The 17,306-nt window shown below is 43.2% G+C and overlaps 1 protein-coding gene across 1 annotated transcript; it reads right to left on the minus strand.

The window, feature by feature from the left end:
- Positions 1 to 9,810: 9,810 nt before the first annotated feature.
- On the minus strand, positions 9,811 to 10,758 carry LOC141271640 (taste receptor type 2 member 2-like). Its single transcript, XM_073681682.1, has one exon. The coding sequence runs from the start codon at positions 10,756 to 10,758 to the stop codon at positions 9,811 to 9,813; it is 948 nt and encodes a 315-aa protein (XP_073537783.1).
- Between the last annotated feature and the right edge of the window lie 6,548 nt (positions 10,759 to 17,306).

Here is a 17,306-nt window from a genome sequence, read left to right on the forward strand (position 1 = left end):
ATCATGCTGGTGGTGGTCAGACTGGTAGTTTTGTCACCCCTGCTGATGCTGGCATGGCAGGTGGTACAAATGGCCCTTTTGGGGTTATCAGCAGAGTCTTTAAAAAATTCCAGACTCTGGAAGACCTATCGGTTGTACTGGCAACGTCCCTCGTGTTGGTGTTACGGGGAACGGATGCCCGTCTTCTATCTGCGGCCACCACACTGCTTCTTCCTGCCTGTTGGGGTACTCTGTCTCCCTCCCCCTCTGTGCTGCTGGCCTCACTCTGCATGTCCTCTTGCCACGTTGGGTCTGTTACTAGATCATCCACCACCTCCTCCTCTTCCACTTGCGCACCACGATCCTCCTCCTTACTTCGTGGCAATTGTGTCTCGTCATCGTCCACCTCTTGTGACAAATTGCCAGCGTCGACTTCCTGTGGCCGTGGCTGTTCAAATATTTGGGCATCGCTACATGGGATCTCCTCTTCCACCACTTCAAGCGGAGCAGGTGAGGGGCACAAATCTGGAAATGGACCAGTGAACAGCTCTTCAGAGTGTCCAAGTGTGGGATCAGTTGTTGTCTGACGACACTCGGCATGGTGGGAGGAAGGAGCATCAGGGTGAGGAGGAGTATGTGGTCGAGATTCACGGCTACTAAGAGTCGACCGTGTGGAAGACAGGCCAGAGGTGGTGGTGCCCAGGTAACTGGAAGTATTATCTGCTATCCAATTAATAACCTGTTCACACTGATCAGTTCGCAATACTGGTGTCGTTCTGTGCTTCCCTAGTAATTCGGTCAAGAAGTGGGAGCGAGAAGATGTGACTGTTGGTTGTGGCACATTTTCACCTAGGCCACGGCCCCGTCCTCTGCACGCACCATCACCAGAACGTCCACTTCCACGTCCCTTGCCACGCGTCTTGCCCATTGTAAAGTAAGTAAAATAGCTTACACTCGCACTATCAATGGAAAAAGGGTAATAAAAAGTAGATTAGAACCATGGAAGAGGAAAACCACAGTTCTATTTCTCTGGCCTACACCCGACTCTTTTAAACAATCTGAACAATCAGGGAGAAAATATTACTGTTTTTCTTTACGGAAAAAATACCAAATGCTGAATAATAGAGATTTCTTACCGTGAAACAGCAAAACCACAGTTATAATTTACTGGTGTATGTATACCAGACTTTTTTAAATATATAAATTTGCGGCTGAACAGTGAGCGACACACTCAAACTGTTTTTTTTAGATACAAATGGCCCAAAAGAGGTTTGAACCGTGGAACTGAAAAACCACACTTGTATTTCTCGGGCCTACACCAGATTATTTTCAACAGATATATTTGTGTCTGAACAATCAGGAGACACTATTATTTATTTTTTACGGCCAAAAATTGCGAAAAGCAGGATAATACAGAGATTTGACCCGTGGAACTGCAAAACCACACTTGTATTTCTCGGGCCTACACCAGACTATTTTCAACAGATATATTTGAGTCTGAACAATCAGGAGACACTATTTATTTTTTACGGCAAAAAATGCCAAAAGCAGGATAATAGAGATTTTTTACCGTGGAACAGCAAAACCACAGTTATAATTTACTGGTGTATACCAGACTTTTACAGTAGAGACCAAAAGTTTGGACACACCTTCTCATTTAAAGATTTTTCTGAATTTTCATGACTTTGAAAATTGTACATTCACACTGAAGGCATCAAAACTATGAATTAACACATGTGAAATTATATACTTAACAAAAAAGTGTGAAACAACTGAAAATATGTTTTGAATCCTTCAGTGTGAATGTACAATTGTCAAAGTCATGAAAATACAGAAAAATCTTTAAATGAGAAATGATGTTGCGTTTGGAGAGCCCCTGTGTGCCTAAACATTGGAGCTCCCCCACAAATGACCCCATTTTGGAAACTAGACCATCCAAGGCACCTATCTAGATGCATAGTGAGCACTTGGAACCCCCAAGTGCATCACAAATTGATTCGTAAAAATGAAAAAGTGTTTTTTTTTCCACTTTTCATTTTTACAAACCAATTTGTGAAGCACCTGGGGGTTCCAAGTGCTCACTATGCATCTAGATAGGTGCCTTGGGTGGTCTAGTTTCCAAAATGGGGTCACTTGTGGGGGAGCTCCAATGTTTAGGCACATCAGGGGCTCTCTAAACGCAACATGGCGTCCGCTAATTATTCAAGCAAATTTTACAATCAAAAAGTCAAATGGCGCTCCTTCCCTTCTGAGCCCTGCCGTGCGCACAAACAGTGGTTTTTCCCCACATATGGGGTATCTGCGTGCCCAGGGGAAATTTCACAACAAATTTTGGGGTCCATTTTTTCTTGTTACCCCTGCAAAAATAAAAAAAATTGGGTCTAAAGTAACATTTTTGTGAAAAAAAGTTAAATGTTCATTTTTTTCTTCCACATTCCAAAAATTCCTGTGAAGCACCTGAAGGGTTAATAAAGTTCTTGAATGTGGTTTTGAGCACCTTGAGGGGTGTATTTTTTAGAATGGTGTCACTTTTGAGTATTTTCTGTCATAAAGACCTCTCAAAGTGACTTCAAATGTGATGTGGTCCCTAAAAAAATGGTTTTGTAAATTTTGTTGGAAAAATGAGAAATCGCTGGTCAACTTTTAACCCTCATAGCTCCCTAACAAAAAAAATGTTGGTTCCAAAATTGTGCTGATGTAAAGTAGACATGTGGGAAATGTTATTTATTAACTCTTTTGTGTGACATATCTCTCTGATTTAACGGCATAAAAATTCAAATTTTGAAAATTGCTAAATTTTCAAAATTTTCGCCAAATTTCCATTTTTTTCACAAATAAACGCAAGTGATATCGAAGAAATTTTACCACAATCATGAAGTACAATATGTCCCGAAAAAACACTCTCAGAATCAGGGGGATCCGTTGAAGAGTTCCATAGTAATTACCTCACAAAGTGACAGTGGTCAGAATTGTAAAAATTGGCCTGGTCATTAACGTGCAAACCACCCTCGGGGGTAAAGGGGTTAAATACTCGAGGTGACGCTGTGCGGCTAGCCAATCACTGTAATGCCCACAAACAACATGGCTGCCGTATTACAGTGACTGGCTGGCAATCTCTGCATGTTCATTGGCTCTGTAAAGAGCGCCAAACACGCAGGGCAGAGACCCGAGGTCCCGCCCGAGTAACCCGGAAATGCTCGGTGCTCGCCGAGCACCCCGAGTAGCGTGATGCTCGGGCGAGTACCGAGCAGTGTCGAGCATGCTCGCTCAACACTAATAAACACCCTTTAAAAAAATTATGTGGGTGTTGCATTATGGACCACGGTCACCCTGGTGATATGGTGGTGGAGGATAAGGAGAAGGAGGAGGACAAGAGCAAATAGCCAAAATCAGGAAGCGTATACTCATGTGTGGGTGTGAAAAGGTGCATGGGAATATACCTCCCAAGAAAAGACACTGGATTTGAGTTTATGTTACGCTGCTATCATTTGGTGGTGTTGAGAAGTCTGGCCCAATCCAGCCCTTGTTCATTTTTATAAGAGTCAGCCTGTCAGCATTTTCAGTTGACAGGCGGATGCACTTATCAGTTATAATTCCACCAGCGGCACTAAAAACCCGCTCTGATAAAACGCTAGCGGCAGGGCAGGCCAGGACCTCCAAGGCATAGAGAGCCAGTTCATTCCACGTATCCAGCTTGGATACCCAATAATTATAAGGCACAGAGGAATCATGGAGGATGTTGGTACAGTCGGCAAGGTACTCCCTAAGCATCTTCCAAAACTTTGCACTCCTCAGGGCCTGCGCGATGGGAGGGTCTGAGAAAACTCTCCCAGAACTTTTACAGTGTTCCCCTGCCTCTGCTGGATTGAAGTTGTGTCTCTGTCGCCTGTACTCCTTGGTTGTCCAATGAAGTGTGGCCTCTGCCGCCAGCGTTTTCAGATGGGAATTTTTTTAATAGTTCCACAATAATGGCCTTCTGGTAACGCCCCATTTTTGTAGACCTGTCCGTCGCAGGAATAAGAGATATAAAGTTCTCCTTGTAGCGTGTCACCAACCAGTAATGACTGTCACCCAAAATTTTGAGAACGCGAGGATCATGGGAAAGGCAGCGTAACATAAACTCAGCCATGCGTGCCAGACTACTAACAGGCAAGACTTCCATGTCCTCACCAAGAGGATGACTGACCATGCTCTCCTCCTCCTCTCTGTCCTCTGGCCACCCACGCTGAACAGACGGTATGACAGCTGTGCAGGTAGTACCGTCTATAGTGCATGAAACTAGCTCCTGTCCTTCCTCCTCCTCCTCTTCCTCATTGTCACCCAATCCACGTTGGGATGAGATGAGGCTTGGCTGTGTGTAATCACCCTGTATGGTTCCTTGCTCCATCTCATCATGCTCCGCCTGCAATGCATCCTCTTTGATTGTGAGCAGAGAGCGTTTCAGAAGACAGAGAAGTGGGATGGTGAAGCTAATTATGGCGTCATCACCGCTCACCATCTTGATGGAGTCCTCAAAGTTTTGGATGATGGTACATATGTCTGACATCCATGTCCACTCCTGAGGTCTTATGTGTGGATCTGATATGAATACCGACGGCCTTGTTGATGCTGGTACTCAACAACTGCCCTCTTCTGCTCACAAATCCTTCCAAACATCTGCAGTGTTGAGTTCCAATGCGTGGGGACATCACACACAAGTCTGTGAGCCGGAAGCTGCAAATGCTGCTGAAACACGGCAAGGGGTGCGGAAGCTGTAGGGGACTTTCTAAAATGGGCACACAGGCGGCGTACTTTAACAAGCAGATTCGGCAGCTCCGGCTAGGATTTGAGAAACCGCTGAACCACGAGGTTAAGCACATGGGCCAGGCATGGTACGTGTGTGAGCTCGCCTCGCCTCAGAGCCGCCACCAGGGTCCGGCCATTGTCACACATGACCATGTCTGGCTGTAGGTTCAGTGGTGTGAGCCACAGATCTGCCTGCTCTTTCAGAGCTGTCCACAACTCTTCAGCATTGTGCGGTTTGTCACTTAAGCATATTAGCTTCAGCACAGCCTGTTGCCGGTTGGCCGAGGCAGTGCTGCAGTGCTTTCAGCTTGTGACTGATGTGGTCATTTCGGAGATGGAGGCTGAAGAGGAGGGGGAGGCTGAGGAGGATGAGGTGCAGGAGCTGTAGACCGTGGGGTCAACCCTGATTGACCTAGGGCTCGCCATCCTTGGCGTCGGGAGGACGTGTTCCGTCCCAAGGTCCGACTGTGTCCCGGCTTCCACTATGTTAACCCAGTGTGCTGTCAGAGAGATGTACCGTCCCTGCCCACAAGCACTTGTCCACGTGTCCGTGGTTAGGTGGACTTTCCCGGTAACTGCGTTGTTGAGGGCATGGCTAATGTTTTGGGACACGTGCTTGTGTAATGCAGGGACGGCACATCGGGAGAAATAGTGTCGGCTGGAGACCAAGTACCGAGGGATGGCCGCCGCAATTAGGTTGCGGAATGCTTCCGTCTCCACCAGCCTAAAAGGCAACATTTCGAGCGCAAGCAGTCGTGAAATGTGAGAATTTAGTAGTGTGGCCTGTGGGGCGTTGGCTGCATATTTGCGCTTGCGTTACAAGGAATGGGGTATGGACAACTGAACGCTGCTCTGGGACATGTACATGGACGTGCTTCCTGATGCTGCTACTTGAGAGTGTGCAACGACAGGTGCAGGGCAGGAGGCATCTTCGCATGAACCATGGACAGGGGAATGGCTTGCATGCACAACAGCTGCCACCTGCAGACAATGTTCCTGGACACTGGGGTTCAGCCCACAAAGTCGGGTGCTTTGCTGCCATGTGCCTGATCATGCTGGTGATGGTCAGGCTGGTCGTTTTGCCACCCCTGCTGATGCTGGCCTGGCAGGTGGTGCAAATGGCCTTTTTGGGGTTATAGGCAGAGTCTTTAAAAAACAACCAGACTCTGGAAGACCTATCAGTTGTACTGGCAACTTCCTTCATGTTGATGTTACGGGGAACAGTTGCCTGCCTTCTTTCAGCGGCCACCACATTGCTTCTTCCTGCCTGTTATGGTGCTCTGCCTCCCTCCCCCTGTGTGCTGCTGTCCTCACTCTGCAAGTACTCCTGCCAGGTTGGGTTAGTTTCTATATCATCCACCACCTCGTCTTCCACTTCCGCACCCTGGTCCTCCACCTGACTTTCTGGCAATTGTGTCTCATCATCGTCCACCTCTTGTGACACTTTCCCACCATCGCCTTCGGTGACCGTGGCTGCTCAAATATTTGGGCATTGCTACATGCAATCTCCTCTTGCCCCGCTTCAAGTGGACCGGGCGAGAGGCCCGAATCTATAAATGGAAACGTGAACAGCTCTTCAGAGTGTCCAAGTGTGGGATCAGTTGTCTCTGGGTACTCGGCATGGTGGGAGGAAGGATGATCAGGGTGAGGAATATGCGGTCCAGACTCACGGCTACTGAGACTTGACTGTGTGGAAGACAGGGTGGTGGTGCTAAGTGACTGGAAGCATTATCCGCTATCCAACCAACAACCTTTTGACATTGCTCTGGGTTCAATAGTGGTGTGCTGCGGTCCCCTAGAAATTGGGACAGGAAGGTCAGGTGAGAAGATGTGGGTGTTTGTTGTGGCACAATTTCAGCTTGCTCATGGCCTTGTCCTCGGCCTCTGCATGCACTATTACCATCACTTCCAGTTCCCCGTCCCTTGCCACGTGCCTTGCCCATTTTAAATGGAGGACAGTATCTTCCATGCTCACTACAAATGACTGATTTGGAGCGAACTTATATGTGATCCGTGTGGCGGAGAAAACAGAATTTCAAATAGCTGTCCTGTAGGTAAGTAGTTTGAACAGCAAACTGCGGTGAATTACTTCACTGACACACTAAAGGAGATTTTTAATGTAGGCAGAAATGGCAGTATTTTCTGACAACGTATATGTGATCCGTTTGACGGAGAAAGCAGTTTTAAATAGCTGGATTTCTAGTGCTGTAATATGGAAAGGACCTGGCTGTATTCTGCAGTGCCAACAAGCAAATGGCGCAGAAAAAAATGGTGTTCTCTGGATTGCTTTTTAAGCAAATAATGAGGATTAAGATCCAAAGAAAAGTATTCCTGGCCCCTGAGACCTGGGCCTTTGTCCAGAAATATATAACAGCAGCAGAAGGCAGAATTGGAATGGAGCCTCTTGTGCTATATGTACTGCAGTCTGCTATATACCCTGCCTGTCTATATACACTGCCTGCCTGATATCTCTGCAGATGGATTAGTTAGTCTTCAAAAGGATTGTTTGTTAAGATGGATATGTGTAATGTACGGTTTTTCTCCCTACACTACCTAATACACAATCAAATCTGTCCCTGACGCAGAAGCACCTCTCTCTACACTGTCTGATTCCGGAGTGATTGTGACGAGCATGGCGGCCCAGGTCTGATATAGACCCGATGACGCTATGCGGCCAGCCAATCATTGTAATGCCACAACCAACATGGCTACGGCATTACAGTGATTGTCAGGCAATCCCTGCATGTTCTTTGGCTCTGTAAAGAGTGCCAAACATGCAGGAAGGAGACCCGAGCTCCCGCCGAGCAACCGCGGAAATACTCGGCGAGCGCCGAGCATCTCGAGCAGTGGGATGCTCGGTCGATTACCGAGCAGTGGCGAGCACGCTCGCTCATCACTACTAATTATGTATGTGACTGACATCTTTCTATCTATTCTATTTGTGTTGCTCTATTCTTTCTATTCTAAATTGTCGGGTACTGCTGTATTGCAACTATATGCGGCTGATGAATTGCCGGCTTTTAAAGAGACGGGTGCGTGAAAATCGAATGGCACTCACATGGTCCGAGTGTCGTGCGATTTTTTTCACGTACCCATTGACTTGCATTGGCGAGTCTCGTCTGAGATACATGGCAAATCGCAGCATGCTGCGATTTTTTTCTCAGCCCGATTTCAGCTAAGAAAAAAAATTGCAGATGAGATGTCACTCATTGATTAACATTGGTCCGAGTGCAATCCAATTTTTTATCGAATTGCACTCGTCCATTTTTCTTGCAGATGACTATGAGCCCTTACAGTGACCTCACACCTATGATTGGTCATGCACACTGTGACGTGCATGGAAGGGGGGTAGTATGACAACGAAGAGAGAAGGTCGGGATTCCTTACAGGCCCGTGGCCTGGAGCAATCATTACAATAAAGGTATAATATAAGATTTTAAAACATCAAAACCATTAATATGAGGCATACAGGTATGAATATATTTACATTTCTATTACCTGTATGCCCATATTAATAGGTTATATACATCCCAGGGGGTGACAAATTCCCTTGAAGGACATAATGGGAGTTATTGCTTACTGCTATGCAAGTGTATATGGCAGGGGTTGATCTGACATTGCAATTGATCGCTGTAGCTGTATTGATGTACTAATAATGGTTCTGGTGATGTATTAATGTATTGATGATTGTTCTGGTGATGTATTCATGCACTCATGGCTGTTTTGGTGCTGTATGTGCTGATGGTGGTTCTGGTTCTGTATTTCTTTACTGATGTTGGTTCTGGTTCTGTATTCCTGAACTGATGATGACTCTGATCCTTTACGCATGTACCAATCCATAACTTATCTGATAACTTGCTATATGACTATGTTAATAAAGTATTCTACTTTGGATAAGTTAAGCATTATTATATCTGTATTTATGTTAGGAGCATTATAACTTTGTATTTGAAAGCCCTTGTGGCTGCCATTTTGGATCTTCTGTGAAGCTCAGCCACAGTACTGAAGATGACTTCGGTGCTGCACTCCTGCACTGATGGTTGCTCTGATGTTGTATTCATGTACTCTTGGTGGCTCTTGTGCTGTATTCTGTATAACTTCATAGCAGAGAATGATTTGACCCATATACTGCAATACTTTAGTTTTGCAGTATACAATATAAAACGTTCAAGTTCTATACATATGGGACACAAAAATAAGGTTAAAAAATATATAATTTTTTAACAATATAAAAAACGTTTGACTTACTCCTTCCCCCTTCTACCTTGTTAAAAACAAAGAAATTTAAAAAATGTTTGGTATCACCACAACAAAAGTTCAATCAATATTATCAAAATGTAAAATTAAATAACCTCTAGGCTATAAAATGTGATCAAATATTGTTATTTATCCCAAATTGCTTTCAGCTCACCACGCAAAAAAACTAGGACTCAAAAACTAGGATTAAAAACCAACATTTTTTTTTTCTTTACAAAAAAAATCCATGAAAGTTTGGTTTCGCTGGAATCCCACTGTTATGGAGAATCGTGTTCCATTTTTGCTATGCAATAAAGCAAAATCCCCCAAAAATGACCGAATTGCGTTTATTCACTGAGGTTTAAATTGAACTACGGAGAGGGGCATAATTTAAATTTTAGCCTCAGGCATCAGGAAAGCTAGAATTGGCTCTGACTACAGGTGTAATTTTACAACAGCTGGAGAACCACAGGTTAGAACCATTGAGTAGCATGAAAATCAATGAATTTTAAATTACAAGCTATTAAGTTAGCACACATTTACCTGTATGGATGCTTCCTGTTTATACCTACCTGAGTCTGCCTATAAAAAGAGCACACGGGAGGCACAATTTACTTACACTGTCCATCTATTGACAAATTATCAGATAGAATAATACATAAGCAAATTTCACTACAGGCAAAAGAAACATTTATTTTTTACAGAAACAAAACTTTTACAATACAAAACATAAATAAATTGCAGTATTTATAATAAAAGATTGAGACAATAATTAGGTAGGCTAACCAAGATATACATAACAAAAACCTTCTAGTTTGTGGTTACAGTGACTTCAATATTAGCAGCATGAGGTCTCATACATAAAAGCTTCTTCACTCTGTTTGACAACTTCCGGTTTCCCATTATCAAAATAATTGAGTTAAATGTTGGAAAACCCGAAACCACAACATAGGAAATGAGAAATATAAAGTTGCCAGCATTCTCCACTTCATTAAATAATGAACTCAGAAACCCATAGAATATCAAATACAATAGAAGAAGAGAAGTGACTGTTTTAGTCGCTGATAAATGAGAATGAATTCTTGAATTTCCAGAACCTTCATTACTTTTCTTCATCCGTATCATGTGCTTACACAAAGAGGTGACAATGGCTCCAGCAGTGAGAAATATTATAGCAAAAGCGATGGCAGCAAACAGCATGTAAATATGAAATATACATTTGCATCTGCTTCTAAGATTGTAAGAGTATATTAAAGTTACATTTCCAGCTGTAAGAACAATCACAGGCTTAATGTCCATATATAGATCCAAGTAGGCTGATACTCCAACTGACCAAGATGCAGCAATAGAAATAATGAGTAGCCATGGCACAATAACAGGAGCCTTGGCTTTGACCTTGTAGAAGAAAGATCCATTAAAATTGGCAATCTTAATGCAATAGTAAAAACACAAACAGGTGGAACTCCAAAGACTTGAGAACGCCAATGATGACAGTATGACCACCAAAGGCTTCACCACCCAGTCTTGTATGTAGAACTTCACAAACAAAAAGAACGTGATCCTATCATATGTAATTGCTCCTTGAAAGAAGATATTAATGAGGGAAATGCTGTTGATTATAATCATGGATGGGTTAAAATCACTAGTTTTTGACCAGTCTAGAAAGTGAACTGTCAGGATGAAAAGATTTCCTGATATGCCAGTCACTAGAAAGAAGATGTAGATACCAACTTCTGAAAAAGGTTCAATAAAAGACATGTTGGATTGAATGTAATTCTCCTTCTGAATAATACTCCCTCCTTTCTTGTATAAGAATGGCAAACATTGACCTGTGCACTAGGCATTCCTACTTTAACTATGCATATGAAGTTTGCATGGACTGTTTGTCATAGTTTGTGGGAAAATGGCATAATATTGTGGAGAAATGCCAATATATGAAATGTTCCAATACCAATTTCTAAAGTGAGAAATAAAATCAAGGCAAATACTGTATACTTGACAGATTTATTGGGTTTATTCATCATGTATTTATTGTTTTCGTAGGTCCTAATTATATGCAATTATTTTAACCACAATTTATTTTGGATCCAGCCTTGTAAATGCACATTACCATAGAAAGCTGCACACCACAACATAGCAGATGGAAATGTTTGCAAATAACCAATATTCCCATTTTGACATATACAAAGTATGTGGATTTCTAATATCTGCATTAACGACACATAATGTAAATGTATGTAGTCTCCTGGATTTTGTGATGTGAAGACACAGCATATTGTAAGGTTGATAAAAGATAACGCAGTTCAGTGGTATAATGGTATAGTGCCTAATCATTCTCAAATGATGCATATGTGAAAATGACTTTAAATCACTAATAGTTGTATTCAATATCAGGCAGGAACAAGGTATTCTGGTGCCCTAAATAGATGAAGCAAATCCTTTCCCCCTGCATTCCTGAAAGAAAAATCAATACACGTGAAACTGAAATTTTTTCTTGCTTAGCAACAATTTATTCATTCCAAAGGGACAGTATTTGAGAGTCCGTAGGAATTGCACAAAACCAAAAAAATTTTAAAAACACGTAGATGATTTTCAACAACGATTCCTGTAGAGGGGCTACCCAAATAACATCTTCAGGGAAGCCTTTATGGATTCTGTGGCCAAGGATAGGAGATAATTACTTACTCCAATCAAAAAAGCAGAAAAAGAGAATGTCTCACGATTCATAACAAAATTCTCAAATAGAGTCAGAGAGGTCGGAGACATTCTAAAGCAACACTGGCCTATTCTGCTCATGGATACAGATATAAGAGATGTGATTTAGTCCCTATCCACAAATCACATATAGAAAGGGTAGATCGCTGCAGGATAGGCTGGTCCACAGCCACATTCAACCCAATATAACTCCATCTTGATTAGACACACAAACAAAAGACTGTTATAGGTGTGGAGGGTGCAAAATATATAAAGCAATCAAGCCTGGAAAAGATTTTAAAAGCAATAACACAGGCAGCACCTACTCCATTAGACACTTCATAAATTGTCATTCAACAGGTCTAATCTATAAAGCCACATGCGGATGTGGCATGGAATACATTGGAAAAATGAGAAGGGACCTTCGTGAAAGAGTGGGCGAACATCTATTAAATACGATAACAAAAGGGACACACCGGTGGCTATCCACCGTAATTATTTCCATCAAGGGGACACAAAGAAGATGACATTTATGGGTATAGATAAAGTAAACCCCCCCAGGAGAGGTGAGAACTGGGACCAAATGAAATTAAGGAAAGAATCACAATGAATCTTTTGGTTAAAGACTCTATACCCCACAGGTCTCAATGAACAACTTTATTTTGCACCTTTCCTATAGTGTAGTGGTTAACCCCTCGGCAGCCATACTAGGGTAAGTCACCGTTGAGTAGGGGCACCATCTGCGCAGGTCCTTAGGGTACCAACCTCCACGTTAGATAAGGTACATAGGAGTATAGTTTTGTAAAAAAATAGGGACAGTATAGTCCACCCACATTGCCTCCTTGGCTATCTCCACCCTCTTGTATATCATGAGCCTCTGTCGTGTCACTGCTTTTAAGTACTTCAGTCCTTTGAGAACCCCCTTTATAATGGATCAGTCAGATTTTTCGTCCAATCACTGATATCTCTCTGTGCGCTTTTTTCTTTCAGGTAGCCCTCTCAGTGATCCTGTATAATTGATATATGCCATTGAAGCAACCCTGAAAACTACTCAGTGGGTCTGACTAAGATGATTTGGTTCATCTGTCAATTAAGAATCACCTCCTGTTCTTGTTCCTAAGTGAATGATATGCTTACCAGGGCGTGACTCGTAGTCCTCCGGAGTTGGCACTAGCAGAACTATGATACTGCTTTCCTGGGTTGGGACCGTTGCTACAACAGCGATCTGTTACCATGGGACGACCGCTCCGGGGGTTACGCATGTGGCGAAAGTGACGTATGCGTGTCACCACTGCTGCAGCGCTCCACGAACCGGATATCCGCCGGACGTCACATGGTGTGCGGTTCATGGACCAGAAACACGCCAGACGCCATGATGGAAACGTGCAGAACTTAAATGGAGGCATACAGACACAATACATATGACAGCACATCTCTTTGCAGGATGCCATTTACCGTATATTCCGGCGTATAAGACGACTTTTGAAGACTGAAAAATCTTCTGTCTAGTCTGGGGTCGTCTTATACGCCGGTAATGCTTTTGAACTTTCAGAAATTGACATGCGGGGATACTCTGGGGGTGTTAATAAGCTGCCGTGGCCGTATCCCTGCCATGTCGGAGTTAATATAAGGTGGAGGGAGTTAAAATACGGCGGTGGTAGGTCCAGACAGTCAGCGCTTCTGTGCTGAAACTGACACATCGCTGCGTATTCCCAGCTCCGGGCACAGCACAGGGCTTCTGTGCCGACAGCTTTCACTTGTCACAGAAGCGCTGCGCTGTGTCCGGAGCAGGGAAGTTCGCATCGCTTCTGTGACAATATATGAAAAGCCGGCAATTCAGCAGCGGCATAAGCCGGCACCCGACAATTTAGAATAGAAAGAATAGAGCATCACACATAGATTAGATAGATAGAAACATGTCAGTCACATATATATGAAGTACAGTGACAGTGTTGCTTACTGTACTTGTCATTTAGTGTAAAGGATTTATTAAAACAAATAATAGTGTTTTCATGCACCGTCTCTTTAAAAAAGCCGGCCGGCAATTCAGCATCTGTACCCGACAATTTATAACAGACAGAATAGAACTTCACACATAGATTAGATAGATAGAAACATGTCAGTCACATATATATGAAGTACAGTGATAGTGTTGGTTACTGTACTTGTCATCTAGTGTTAAAATAAAGGATTTATTTAAAAAAAAATTGGCGTGGGGTTCCCCTTAATTTTAGTCTCTAGCGGAGGTTAAGCAGACAGCTGGGGCAGATGTTTGAAGCCTGGGAAGGGGGTAATACCCACGGAGCTTCCCAGGCTACTAATATCAGCCCCCAGCTGAATACATAGCCTTTACTAGCTATTAAAATGGGGGACCCCCCCAAAAAAATGACGTGGGGTCCCCCCTAATTTAATAGCTAGCAAAGGCTAGGCAGACAGCTGGGGGCTGATATTAATAGCCCAGGAAGGGTGCCATGAATATTGGCCCCCTCCCAGGCTAGAAACACCAGCCGTCAGCCGCCCCAGAAATGGCGCATCCATAGGATGCGCCAATTCTGGCACTTAGCCTCGCTCTTCCACGCTGCCCTGGTGCGGTGGCAGGGGGTAATAGGGTTGGGGTTGATGTCAGCTTATAATGCCAGCTGACATCAAGCCCAGGTTAGTAATGGAGAGGCGTCTATAAGACACCCCCATTACTAACCCCATAGTAAAAGTTAAAAAAAACACAAACACCCAGAATAAAGTCCTTTAATTGAAATAAAGACACAATTCTTTATTGTTCTAAATTAAACCATACTTACCATCATGCCCATTCCAGCTGAAGCCAACGATCTCCTGCAATAAAAGAAAAATAATAAACCAACATCATCCTTACCTTTCCATGGTTCCCACGACAGCTTCAGCTCTGCTACATCGAGATGACAAGCTGGACCGCAGCAGAACGCTGCCATCCAGCCTGTCATCCCGCAGACACTGAGAAGCGCAGGCATGCTTGCGCTCTGCAGTGTCTGGCTGTGACGGCATCCAGATGAGCCGACAATGAACTCAGCTCACCTCCTGGACGTCCGTCACTGACAGCGTGGGAAACTTCTACTGCGCATGCGGGGAGCAGGAGAATTTTCCCACGCTGTCAGTGACGTGCATGAGGTGAGCCGAGTTCATTGGACATGATCTCGGCTCATCTGGATGCCGTCACAGTCAGACACTGAGGAGCACAAGCATGCCTGCGCTTCTCAGTGTCTGCCGCATGGCAAGCTGAACGGCAGCGTTCTGCTGCGGTGCAGCCTGTCATGTGAATGTAGCAGAGCTGGACCGGTCCTGGGAACCATGGAAAGGTAAGGATGAGGTTGCTTTATTATTTTACTTTTATTGCAGGAGATCGTTGGCTTCAGCAGGAATGGGCGTGATGGTAAGTATGGTTTAATTTAGAACATTAAAAAATTGTGTCTTTATTTCAGTTAAAGGACTTTATTCTGGGTGTTGTGTTTTTTTTAATTACTTTACTAGAAATTCATGGTGGTCATGTCTAATATTGGCGTGACCCCATGAATTTCGGGCTTAGGGCCAGCTGATAATGCCAAGCTGGCCCTAACCCCTTTATTACCCAGTGAGCCACCGCACCAGGGCCCTGGATGAGTTGGGTACAGCGCCAGAAGATGGCGCTTCTATGAAGGCGCCATTTTCCAGGGTGGCTGCGGACTGCAATTTGCAGCGGGGGGGGCCCAGAAAGCTTGGGTCTCCCTGCGCTGCAGATTCCAGCCCCCAGCTGCCTAGTTGTACCTGGCTGGAAACAAAAATAGGGCGAAGCCCCACGTCTTTTTTTTTTAATTATTTCATGAAATAATTAAAAAAAAAAGGGCTTCCCTATATTGTTGTGTCCGGCCAGGTACAAATAGGCAGCTGGTGGTTGGGGGCAGCCCGTTCCTGCCTGCTGTACCTGGCTGGACACAAAAATATGGCGAAGCCCACGTCAACATTTTTGGGAAAAATTAATTACAAAATTAATAATAATTTAGGGACTGCATCTTTATTAACCCCTCAATTGTCATTTAGTGTTAAAATAAAGGATTTTTTAAAAAGAAAATTGGCGTGGGATCCACCATCATTATAGTCTCTAGCGGAGGTTAAGCAGACGGCTGGGGCAGATGTTTGAAGTCTGGGAAGGGGGTAATACCCACGGAGCTTCCCAGGCTACTAATATCAGCCCCCAGCTGAATACCTAGCCTTTACTAGCTATTAGAATGGGGGACCCCCCCAAAAAATGACGTGGGGTCCCCCCTATTTTAATATGTTTATGAGTGACAGTTTTCCTGCTATATACCTGCATGTCATAAGAATTTAAATTAAAAAAGGACCATGTTAAATTCAAATCTGTTTTTTTTTAATTTTTACCGGTGTTTGGTATGCGTTGGAAAAGGGGTAGTCTTATACGGTGAATATATCCTAAACTCTATATTTTAACAGGAAAGTAGGGGGGTCGTCTTATACACCAGGTCGTCTTATACGCCGGAATATACGGTACCTTCGTCAGCTCCCTTGATGTATCGAAAAGATGAAAAGCGTCTGGAGTTTCTTTGGGGGGAACATCCACCGACAAGTCAGTAAGGATTTCTAAGGCTCCCTGAACAAATTAGCTGAGATTGTTCCAAGTCACATTTCTTTGATGCTGGTCATATAGATGCAGTTTGTTTGGTAACATTGAGATGATGTTGGATAAGACACATAGATGTTACCACTAACATGCTACATTGATATATAATTCTTTTGCATGCATGGGTTATGTACAAAGTATGTTTTCTACTTACTGGGATATATGTTTGAATAACACTGGTTTGTGACTAATAAATATAGGAGACATGCATTGCAATATTGTAATTATGAAACACTTTTGGTGTGCCAAAAATTGTTTATATTGGTAAAGTGAGATGGATATGCTTTTTCTCCCAACTTGCGTATGTCAATGGTACATCTAATACTAGAATAGGATAAGAATATATTTGAGCACCCCTGTGTATAGGGGCATTTTTGATTATACCGTGATATAAAGACTGTATCCCTACAGCTGTTGCATCAGATGATATGTATTGAATAAGGAGTAAAGAATAGGGCCTGACAAATTTGTAGACATGCAGCATACAAATTTTTATAGGCCTTGTATGCTCATGTTTTTGCACATTGCACTTTAAATTATTGTTTGTTACACAAAATTGTGCATTGATTTTAGAAATTAATCATTAAAAGTTATTTTTTAAAGCCACTTGCTACAATCTATTGAAAAACTCTGGATCATCACACATCAGCTACAGTTATTCATTGCCCAGCCTGTAGCATTTCACTCAAAATGTATATGACTCCTTGCATCACACCCCAAAATTAATACATATCCCATTCTGAACCCATTAAAAATATAAACCACACACATCATGAATATGAAATTGCTGGTATTGAAAGGTAACTTCACATCTCAGAGAGACAGAGAGTCTTGGAGTACAAACTTGTGATGATCTTTGACATATTCAGAGCAGGATTTATGTAATTTTACGTCAGTTAAGGAATGTGCTCCTCAGACCTCATGGGGACATCACAACCCTAGACAAGACTTCAATTAGAGGACA

Source organism: Phyllobates terribilis, unplaced genomic scaffold, assembly GCF_046119375.1.
Source record: "Phyllobates terribilis strain yellow unplaced genomic scaffold, ASM4611937v1 Scaffold_5__5_contigs__length_657084704, whole genome shotgun sequence".
Lineage (NCBI taxonomy): Eukaryota > Metazoa > Chordata > Amphibia > Anura > Dendrobatidae > Phyllobates > Phyllobates terribilis.

Coding starts and splice junctions, on each gene's coding strand:
- LOC141271640 (XM_073681682.1), bottom strand. CDS start 10,758: ATGTCTTTTATTGAACCTTTTTCAGAAGTTGGTATCTACATCTTCTTT.